The sequence below is a fragment of the Nicotiana attenuata genome, unplaced genomic scaffold (assembly GCF_001879085.1).
Source record: "Nicotiana attenuata strain UT unplaced genomic scaffold, NIATTr2, whole genome shotgun sequence".
In the NCBI taxonomy this organism is placed as follows: Eukaryota; Viridiplantae; Streptophyta; class Magnoliopsida; order Solanales; family Solanaceae; genus Nicotiana; species Nicotiana attenuata.
In genome coordinates, this window is record NW_017670449.1 from 507,035 (window position 1) to 518,156 (window position 11,122).

At 37.7% G+C, this 11,122-nt stretch overlaps 1 protein-coding gene across 1 annotated transcript; it reads left to right on the plus strand.

The window, feature by feature from the left end:
* The first annotated feature begins 1,324 nt into the window (after window positions 1-1,324).
* LOC109239567 lies at window positions 1,325-1,852 on the plus strand. The gene is made up of 2 exons (XM_019406145.1): window positions 1,325-1,467; window positions 1,556-1,852. Exons 1-2 carry the CDS (start codon window positions 1,345-1,347, stop codon window positions 1,823-1,825), a joined length of 393 nt encoding a protein of 130 aa, XP_019261690.1. The 5' UTR covers window positions 1,325-1,344; the 3' UTR covers window positions 1,826-1,852.
* The last annotated feature ends 9,270 nt before the right edge of the window (window positions 1,853-11,122 follow it).

Sequence of the window (11,122 nt, forward strand, 5' to 3'; positions counted from 1 at the left end):
AAATTGGAGATAATAGTTATGTATGGGTTCCAGGCTTGATTTTTGACGCCCGGTACCACCGAATAATTCTTAATTATTATAACTCTCAATTTCAACATTTTTAGATTTTTATTAACTTAATAAATTAAATTAAGTATGATTTTTAAAATTGGAGATAATAATTATGTATGGGTTCCAGGCTTGATTTTTTACGCCCGGTACCACCGAATAATTCTTAATTATTATAAGTCTCAATTTCAATATTTTTAGAATTTTGTTAGCTACTAAGACTCTACGCTAAAAGGCTCTACATTTTACTACGCTAAAAGGCTCTATATTTTACTTCGCTAAAAGATACTATATTTTACTACACTATAAGGCTCTACAATATGAACATAACATAAACAATACAAATAAACAAAATAAATAATATTATTTAACAATATAAATTATTTATCAAATTTTAATACAAATTATATAAGAATACAAATTATTTATCAATTTTAAGCATTTTTGGTCACAAACATAATATAAATTCGGGTATATAAATCAAATATAACACAAACAATCCGGTAGTATTTTTGGTCACAAACATAACATAAATTCGGGTATCAAATAAATCAATCCGGGTATATAAAAGATACAAAATTAAACACAAACATAACATAAATTCACATGGAAACATGCTAAACAATACTAATATGCATGACTATACGAGTTTCGGCATAAACTAAATTGAAATACCTCGATGTAAATTTTTTGAATATTGTTGAAATTAAATTTTTGCACTCCAAACACGGCATCCAAAGCTTTTTGTGTATGTGGGACCTACACGCCTTGCTCTTTATGGGACGGGTGGGCCCAAAATTTTTTTTTTTTTAAATAAAACGGGGGGTGGGGGACAGAAAGGAGCTTGAGTTTGTTTTTTAATGGAGGTTGTGTGAAACGTGTCGGGGAAGACGGAAGCTGAAGGGCTTTATTTAATTAAGACAATTCGCAATATTGTACTGCGAATTGCCTTTATTAAATAAGGCTGGGCCCAACTACTACATTAAACGATGTGTTTTGGTTAAAAAAATAATAAAAAACTACTTCGCAGTATGATACTGCGAATTGTTTTAACGGCAAAAAATCCGTTAAACAAATTCGCAGTATAGTACTGCGTAATACTTATTTTTGTGACTTTTTTTTTTAAAACATTAAAAACGTACTTTGTGTCTAAAAAATCATTAATTAAGTTTCGGACTCAGAGTAAATGCATCATAGGGAAGTTAAATGGGTTGGTGTGTTATTAATGTATAGTCTCATACTCTCATTTACTCAAAAACTAAAGACCTAAAAAACACTCTCCTACAAACCCTAACTATGGACGCCTCTCACTCTACCAAACGAGCCCTCACTTACTCTTCTACTAGTGATGATGAAGAAGAGAATCATCCAACATTTGAAGTGGTTATGACTGATTCATACATCAACTACGACGATCTGGTTATGCATCAGTATTGTATATATTTTTTTGTGCTTAAGCTTTATATTTTCCGAAAACTTAATAGTATTGTTTTTTTCCTTTTTTCAGTATATTCCAAGAAAAATCTACAAGCATTTTCCTCCAACAGTTGAAATCGCGCTTCTTCATTATCGTGGCAAAGAGTGGTTTGAATCTACGAGCGTTGGTGATCGAAGAAGGTTCAAAGAAGGCTGGAAACTTTTTGTTTTGGATAATTATGTCAAGCGAGGTTTCGTCGTCAAATTTACGTTGGTTGATGTTTCATCACTATATGTTGACTTCAATGTTGAAGTGAAGGGAGAAGGAACTTCTGATCGTAATCCGGTTGAAATTGATTAGTTTTTAGGATGTTTTGTGTTTTCTATCCCTTTATTATCTTTTATTTTCATGTTGATTTAGTTATGCTAGTTGTGCTTTTGATTTGCTATAACAATTTTCATTTCTTACGTATGAAATCAAATTCAAAGACTGTTTTTATTTTTATTTTTTTAAAATCAATTCTTCAAGATGAAGACTTAATATTCAACCTAATTCTACCTACACACTACTAAAACGGTTGAGAATAATAAATTCTTCATTGAGAAGCTAAATAGTTGAGAATAATAAATGCTTCATTGAGAAGCTCAATAGTTGGCATGAGAAGCTCAATGGTAACCTACCAATCGGATTCTTTTTGGAATGGAGAAGAGAATTTTTTTTGTGATTTTACTAGAAAATTTCATTGAGAAGCTATATAGTAAAACTGCAAAATCATATCCAAATCACTTATTCTCACGGTTGGAATGGATAAGAGAAAATTAAGAAAACTATTTACTGGAAAAAAATATTCTAATAGAAATTTAGTAAAAAAATTTACTGGAAAATAATTTACTGGAAAACATTATCCAAACCGGGTATTCTCAAGGTTGGATGAAGAGCTCATTTGGATAATGTTTTTTAGGTAAACTAAATGGATGCATTGAAAAATGTGAAGTCTTTTTTGAGGAGTGTAAAGGGTTCATTGAAGATTGTGATTCAAATTAAAATAAGAGACAAACCCTAACCCTAATCCTAGAAGTATTCAAAAAACCATACTATAAATACAACTACATTATTAATCTCATTCATCCAAATTATCTATTCTAATTCAAAATTCTCTGGAAATAAAAATGGAAAGAACCCTTACTAAGAAAATTATCGATGAACCTCTTCATGGTTCACCCATTAACCACAAAATCCTCTACCAGGATGTTAGGAACAAGTTGAAAAATCTGAAAATAGAGACAAACCTGTTGATGCTACGGTTGACAAGGGAAATTGGAGCAGACTATGTGAAAAGACTTCTTCTTGATTCATACCCTCTCACTTCCTGCTATGATATGCTTGAGGAACTTCTAGTTGAGCAAGATGAAGAACCCGATACTCCTGTTATCGTTATAAGCAGTGACACCGAAGCTGCCTCTAAGGCTTCAAAATCTCTTAATCAAAAGAGTGAAGAGTAAAAGTTTGTGTTTTTAAGTTGTTTTGTGATGCATGCCATGTTGTTATCATGGTATGCTAAAAGTATTTTCCAAATATTATTTGGAATATGTTGAAAAGTATCAATTAATAAATGAAAATGCTTATTTAGTATTTCTTTCCTTTCTTCTGCTTCCCTTACGTTTGATTCTTATTTTTTGCTACATGTTTTAAAATATTGTTGATTCCTTTATTCCCTGGTTCCAAATATTATCGAGCCAAAAAAAATACCCTTTTTGNGAAATCGCGTAAAGGCACTAAGCAGTTCTATATCAAAGTAGTAAAGCCATTTAAACAGCAGATAATGAAGAAGTCAAGTGAAATTCCTTAAAACCAGGTAGAACAGGTAACTTAACAAATATTAATCAAGTATAAAATCCGCTCCTCGAGCATATTGTTCATTTATTTATTACTTTCCCTCAGTACTCAACTCATATACTTTTCACAATAAACGAAATCATAAATATACCGCTGCGGCGTGCAGCCCGATCCGCATATCGCTGTGGCGCACAGCCCGATCCATAACAATAGTCGACTGCGCTCACTGGGGTTGTGCAGACTCCGGAGGGGCTCCTACAGCCCAAGCGCTATATTGCTGCGGCGCGCAGCCCGATCCAACTATATACAAATATACACTTGCTGCGGCGTGCAGCCCGATCCATATAAATATATTGCTGCGGTGTGCAGCCCGATCCATAACATATAAAACATCCTCACTATTGGGTTCTCAACCCCTCTCAGTCAATATAATCACAGCCTCTCGGGCATACTAATATAAGATAGGGATCTCAGCTCACACATTACTTTCATTTAGGATTAGAATTTCAAAAACCAGTTCATATTGTGTTGAACAGTGAGAAACATGACTGAGGGTATGATTTTTAACAAGTAAGGTGAGGATAATCAGTAAAAATGCCCCTAAGGGTTCTACAGGTCGGCACAAGGCCCCAAACATGGCAACTAGTCCAGATCATAATGATAATAATTAAATCTCAGTCAAAATACGGTAAAAATCACCAATCGGGATGGACCAAGTCACAGTCCCTAGTAGTAAAGGACCCCACGCTCATCATACAGCGTATGTCTCACCTCAACATAGCACTACTTTGTGCAAATCCGGGGTTTCAAACCCTCAGGACATCATTTATAATCATTACTCACCTCAAGCCGGCCAAACTCTAGCTCGCTATGCCCTTGCCTCTCAGATCGGCCTCCTCGTGCGTCGAATCTGATCAAAACCACAACGAATACGTCACAATATGCTAGGGAAACAATACCCAATCGAAAACAATTGAAAAATATCAAGAATCCCGAAATTAGCAAAACCCGAGCCCCGGACCCACTTCTCGAAATTCAAAATTTTTTACATCAACGGGTTCCTTATCTCGCCACGAGTCCATACATACCAAGAACTCTCAAATCCGAGCTCAAATGACCCATCAAGTCCTAATTTAAAATTAAAAAATCCAAGCCCTAGTTCTTCCAATTTTAGCCAAGTTTCCATGAATTCCAAGGTTAATTATACTTAATAATCACGTATTTAGTTCATAGAACTTACCTCCAATTAATCCTCTTCGAATCCCTCTTCAATTCTCCCAAATAGCTCTCAAGGTGCTCAAAAATGGTGGAAAATGACTTAAGTTCGCGGAGCAAAATGTTTTATAACTTCTGTCCAGCTCCAGATTTTTCCTCTATGTGATCGTGGCCCAAGGCTCGCGATCGCGAAGCACAAAATTCCAGCTCCAAGTTTTACCCTATGCGATCGTGTTCACACACCTGCGATCGCAATGCACTGCCCCTTCATCTCGATGCGATCCCACTCACACTCCTACGATCGCGAAGACATGCCACCCCAAACCTATGCGATCGCAATACATCATCCGCGATCGCTTAGAACAAAAAAATATGCTACCTCAATTTCTTCTATGCGATCGCATGGGTCCTCCCGCGATCGCGAACACCAAAAATACCCTGCAACAGCTGATGCATTTTCTGCAATTTTCCCAAGTCAAAACTCCCCGTTAGCCATCCGAAATCACCCCGAGGCCCCCGGGACCTTAATCAAAAGCACCAACGCATCCTAAAACATCATTCAAACTTGCTCCAATCATCAAAACACCTCAAACAACACCAAAACCATCAGATTACATCGAATTCAAGCTTAAGTTCTTCTAAAACCTCCGAAACGGGCATTTGATCCAAAACCCAACCAAATCACCTCCGAATGACCTGAAATTTTACGCACACATCTCAACTCACATAACGAAGCTACAGCAACTCTCGGAATTCCATTCCGACCCCCGGATCAAAATCTCACCAATCAACTGGAAATCGCTAAAATACTAACTTCGCCAATTCAAGCCTAATTCTACACCGGACCTCCAAAACCACTTCGGATCACACTCCTAAGTCACAAATCATCCCCCGAAGCTAACCGAATCATCAAAAATCACATCCGATCCATCAACGCATAGGTCAACATCCGGTTGACTTTTCCAACTCAAGCCTTCTTAAAAGAGACTAAGTGTCTCATTTCCTACTATAATCACTTCAAACCAACTCGATCTCACAAGACACTGATAATGAATCATAAGGAAGCAGAAAATTGGGGAAAAAGAGCGCTAACTCATGAGACGATGGGTCTGGTCGTCACAGCAAGATGAAGAACCCGATACTCCTGTTATCATTATAAGCAGTGACACCGAAGCCGCCTCTAAGGCTTCAAAATCTGTTAATCCAAAGAGTGAAGAGTAAAAGTTTGTGTTTTTAAGTGGTTTTGTGATGCATGCCATGTTGTTAGCATGTATGCTAAAAGTATCTTCCAAATATTATTTGGAATATGTTGAAAAGTATCAATTAATCAATGAAAATGCTTATTTAGTATTTCTTTCCTTTCTTCTGCTTCTTTTACGTTTGATTCATAGTTTTTGCTACATGTTTTAAAATATTTTTGATTCCTTTATTCCCTGGTTCAAAATATTATCGAGCCAAAAAAAATACCCTTTTTTGAGGTATAAATATGGTCACTTTGCCTAACTATAATAATATGAAAATTATCACTCTAATATTAAAAGAATAAATCCAAACGAAAGAAAAGTTTACAACATCTTATGTAAACATGCCGAAAATGCAAAAGAAGATCCAACATATGTAGGTATCAGTAATTCCAATAATACAGAACTAAAATAAAATTTGTATTGAGCAAAAGCACTATTTGACCTGAATAAATAAGAAACCATATGACCTCAGTGTTTTCAAGGGAATTTAACCAGTTTTCACTGTGAAACTCAATGTGCATAATTCAGCTTCAAAAGCTTTCATTCTGAAAATTAGAACCAGCACAAAATTTCTACAAGTCACAGGTTGAAACTATATGCATGTAATTAAAGGGTATTTTGCAAAATCTTATCCCATGTTTAATATGTTTTTCTACCGGGCACATTAACTCCTATTTTATGTGATAGCATATGAATGCCATGCAATTTAAGATATCAGTTTGATTTATGTACAAGGAAACTATAATTCAAAAGTTAATTATCAAACAAAGATAACACCAAAGGTTAAACATGATCGAAATGCTAAAGAAGTCATAAAATTCGAACTTCATAGATAATGAAGATAGTAAACATGAAATAATCATGCCCAACTTCATACAATACTTGATATTCAAAATGAAAAACAAAGTCCTCAACTCTTGCGCACCAAAGAGAAATAACAAACACTTTTCTAACACAAGATAACATAAGAACTAAAATTGACATAGTTACTTTCCAACATTTTCTGACAGCTTCAACCCAATAAATATTCTCGCTAACATAGCAGATGAAATAGCACTTGCTGCACTTCATTTGTTACCACTTCTTCACTTTCTTCAACGGCCGAGCTTGAAGATGACTCTTCCTGTGAACAACTTATCTTTTGAAATTTGTTGAAGGCTTCTAAGGCTTCATCATAATATTAGAAAGATTGAAAGTAGCTACCCTCGACTCCAACAAGCATGTTAAAACACTCAGACCAACATTTGTATATTCCAGGCTTCTTACCACAAAAAACAACAAAAATCATAGATTTGAGTTTTTGTTTACCTTTAGCAGATTTTTCAAATTCATCGAACGCCGATATGGCCGCATCGTGAGACTTGAAAGACCGGAAGATGCTATGCTTAACCCCGATAACCATAGGAGAACATTCACTCCATGAGTAGTATATTCCTGGCCTTTTACCAGAAAATATAACATATACTTTGGAAGCACTATTCTTCTTCGAATGCATCCTTAATCTATTAATTAAAACTTAGAAGAACATAGGAGTTTAAATGAAGGTTTGTTTAAGTATAGGTTTCGGCCATCTAGGGTTTGTTTAAGTAGGGTTTCAGTTGTTTAAATAGTAGGGCTTTGAAGACCTACCAAAAACATACGAAATACACAATCAAATACTACAAATATACGAAATGCAACATCAAATACATGTATATAGATGAATAATTTTGAAATATATATGTGTATACTACAAAATAAAAAGATGAAAATATGTTTAAAAAAAGGTTTATGGGAAATAGGATTTGCAACCTTTGAGATCTTCCGTGTATTGGGAAGACAACTATTAAATGGTGGGAGAGAAATATTCAAAATTAACTGAAAGGGCATTATCGGTATAGAAATACTCCTGATACCCTAATTGGGGCGTAAAATTACCTTAATGACTGTCACGACCCAATGTCACTACAGGTCATGATGGCGCACAACACTGTGGTCAGGCAAGCCAACGCGGAAATATTAGTGAGTTCCTGTTTTATTTTACTAAAACAATTACAGCAATTTCTTGATTCGAATTTAGAACAAGTAATAATTAACAACGTACAATAATAGTTATACAAGCCAAAAGAATAGTCTACCAATGTGTGTGCCAAGACCTGGTGTCACAAGTATATGGGCATCTAGTAGAATATACAAAAGAATAAATCTATCATACTGTCTGAAATAGAATAGACAGTCAAAAGCAAGGAGAGACTCCATCATGCTGCTGAACGGCTAGGAAGGGAGCAGCTCACTGTGGAATCTCGGTCTACGATCAAGAATGCGCACCAGACTGGTAGCTAAATGTACCTGCCTCAGATCCTGTACAATTAAGTACAGAAGTGTAGTATGAGTACATAAACAATATGTACCCAGTAAGTATCCCGTCTAATCTCGAAGAAGTAGAGACGAGAGGTCGACTTGACACTTACGAGGGTCAAATAATATAAGAAAATGTTATGCTAAGCATGTATGTCACAAATAAATAACAATTTATAGCAAGAAGTGATCAGTCCTTTCCTAGATAATATCGCGGTTAGCCATTTACATCTCAGGGCATTTAACAAGGTTCAATTCACAGAAAAATACCGAACAAGAAGCATGCGGAAATAGTGCCGAGGCCGTACGGCCCAATCCCACATAAAAATAAAGTGTGCACTGACGGAGGGTCAAACGGCGCGAACCATAGATGCATCTATTACCCCGCTCGCGAATCATACGTGCGACGCGGTCAAATATAATTAAACACAACAAACATTCAGACAGGGATATATCAAGGAAGGAATTATTCAAAGAATGTCAACTTCTCTATTAAAGGTCAAGGAAATGAAGTTCCTCTTTCTAAATTCATTTACCACATTCAACATAATTTAAGCAATCCAAATTGACCATAAAGTTACAAGAATATCACATAAAGCATGCATTTGGGTCCTAGACTGCCCGGGCTTAAGCATATTAGTGGCTACGCACGGACTCTCGTCACCTAGTGCGTACGTAGCCCCCGCATTTAGTGGCAAATTATTCAATTATTTAACCTATGGGGACAATTACCTCTTACAAGGTTAGAAAGGAGACTCACCTTGCTCCAAAGCGTAATTCCAATATCAAGAACATGCTCAAACCCTCAATTTGGAGCCGAACGATCCAAAACTAATTAAACGAGGTAGGAACTAGTCAATACAAGTTCACAAGTTTGCATTCTAACTATTAAAGTAATTTCCCAACCCTAAACACAAGTTTCCTAAAATCCGTCCCCGGACCCACGTGCCCGGATTCCGAAAATTGTTGAAGAAAGTTGTTCTCTATAACCTAAGGATCAAGAATATATGATTTCTACTTTATTCCGCAACAAAGTTCGTGGTTAAATCTTGTTTTTATCAAAACCCTAGTTTTTACTCTAATTCCATGATTTTTCACTAATCTTTGTATGTTAATCTACCTAAAACCCAAGTATTAAACTCAAAATAAGTAGGAATAACTTACCTCAAGATGCTAGGTGAAAATCTTCTCTCAAGAGCCCCAAAATCGCCCAACTTATGAGTGGAAATAAGCCAAAAATGGCTAACACCCGCAATAACTGAAGGTCACTGCTTCAGTGATTTCCGCATCTGCGGTCCTGGGCCGTACTTGCAACTACCGCATCTGCAGAAAAGTGTCCGCTTCTGCGGAAATTCAACTGGGCCGCTCGGCCGCTACCGCGGGGAGAAACCGCTTCTGCGGCTCCGCTTTTGCGAAAGATTAGCCGCTTCTGCGGCTTTGAGCTTGGCATGCCTTGGCCGCTTCTGCGATAGCACGGCCGCTTCTGCGGTCTCGCACCTGCGGCTGACCAACGCAGGTGCGGTTATGACAGAAGACTGGAGCTTCATCTCCTTTCCAAATTTTCCAACTTCACTCGAGCCTCGTGCGATTGACGCTCGGGGCCCCCGGGCCCCGCCCGAACTTACCGACAAGTTTGAAATCACAAAACAGACTCGCTCGAACCTTCGGAATGCCCGAAACAACGCTAAATCTAAGAATCACCCCCTAAAACCAATTGAATCAAACTTATGAACTTCAAGTTCTTCAATTTACTTACAATGCGACGAAACACACTTACACTACTCGGATTGACACCAAATTTTGCGTGCAAGTTTAAATGGAAATACGAAATTATTCGCGGACTCGGAATTCCGTTCGGACCTCGATAAAACAAAAACCCGCTCCAAGCCAAATATTTAAGAACTTCAAAATCCTTAAGGAATCAACTTTTACTATTAGGCACCAAAATGCTCTCGGGTCATCCAAAACCTGATCTGGATGTACGCCCAAGTCCAAAATTACCATACAAACCTGTTGGAATCCTCAAATTCGGATTCCGAGGTCGTTTGCATAAAACATTTACTGAAGTCAAACTTGGCCTTTTAGGCCAACCTTAAGGACCAAGTGTTCCGATTTCAACCCAAACTCTTCCAAATCCCGAACCAACCATTCCCGCAAGTCATAAATCAGTAAAAGCAAGTACGGGAAGTCTTATCTAGGAGAATGGGGTTCTAAAAAGCAAAACGACTAGTCGGGTCGGTACATTCTCCAACTCTTAAACAAATGTTCGTCCTCGAACGGGTTTAGAATCATACCTGAAGTGCCGAATAAGTGTGGATATCTGCTCTGCATGTCCTCCTCGGACTCCCAGGTCGCCTCCTCGACTGGTTGGCCCCTCCACTGGACCTCAAATGGGCCAATAAACCTTGGGCTCAACTTGTTCTTCTTCCCGAATCTCATGACCCCCTTCATTGGCGAGACTTTCAAGAGAACCTTCTCGCCGATCATGAATGATAAATCACATGCCTTCTGATCCGCGTAACTCTTCTGTCTAGACTGTGTTGTGCGAAGCCTTTCCTGAATAAACTTTACCTTTTCCAAAGCATCTTTCACCAAGTCTGTATCGTACAACTTAGACTCACCTGGCTCGAACCACTCAATAGGAGAACGACATCGCCCACCATATAAAGCCTCAAATGGAGCCATCTCGATGCTGGACCGATAGCTGTTGTTGTAAGCACACTCTGCCAAGGGCAAGAACTGATCCCACTGCCCTCCAAAGTCAATCACACATGCTCTAAGCATGTCCTCCAAAATCTGAATTGTCCGCTCCGATTGTCCGACGGTCTGAGGATGGAATGTTGTGCTGAGCTCCACACGGGTCCCCAACTCACTCTGAACGGCTCTCCAGAAATGGGAAGTGAACTGAGGGCCTCTATCTGATATGATGGAAACAGGCACACTGTGCAACCGGACTATCTCCTGAATGTAAATCTGAGCCAACATCTCTGAAGAAAAAGTAGTCACAAACGGAATAAAGTGTGCC

Excerpts from the sequence above, each read along its gene's own strand:
- LOC109239567 (XM_019406145.1), top strand. The coding sequence starts at position 1,345 with ATGGACGCCTCTCACTCTACCAAACGAGCCCTCACTTACTCTTCTACT. Across the intron at positions 1,468-1,555 it reads ACATCAACTACGACGATCTG|TATATTCCAAGAAAAATCTA; the intron begins GTTATGCATCAG and ends TCCTTTTTTCAG.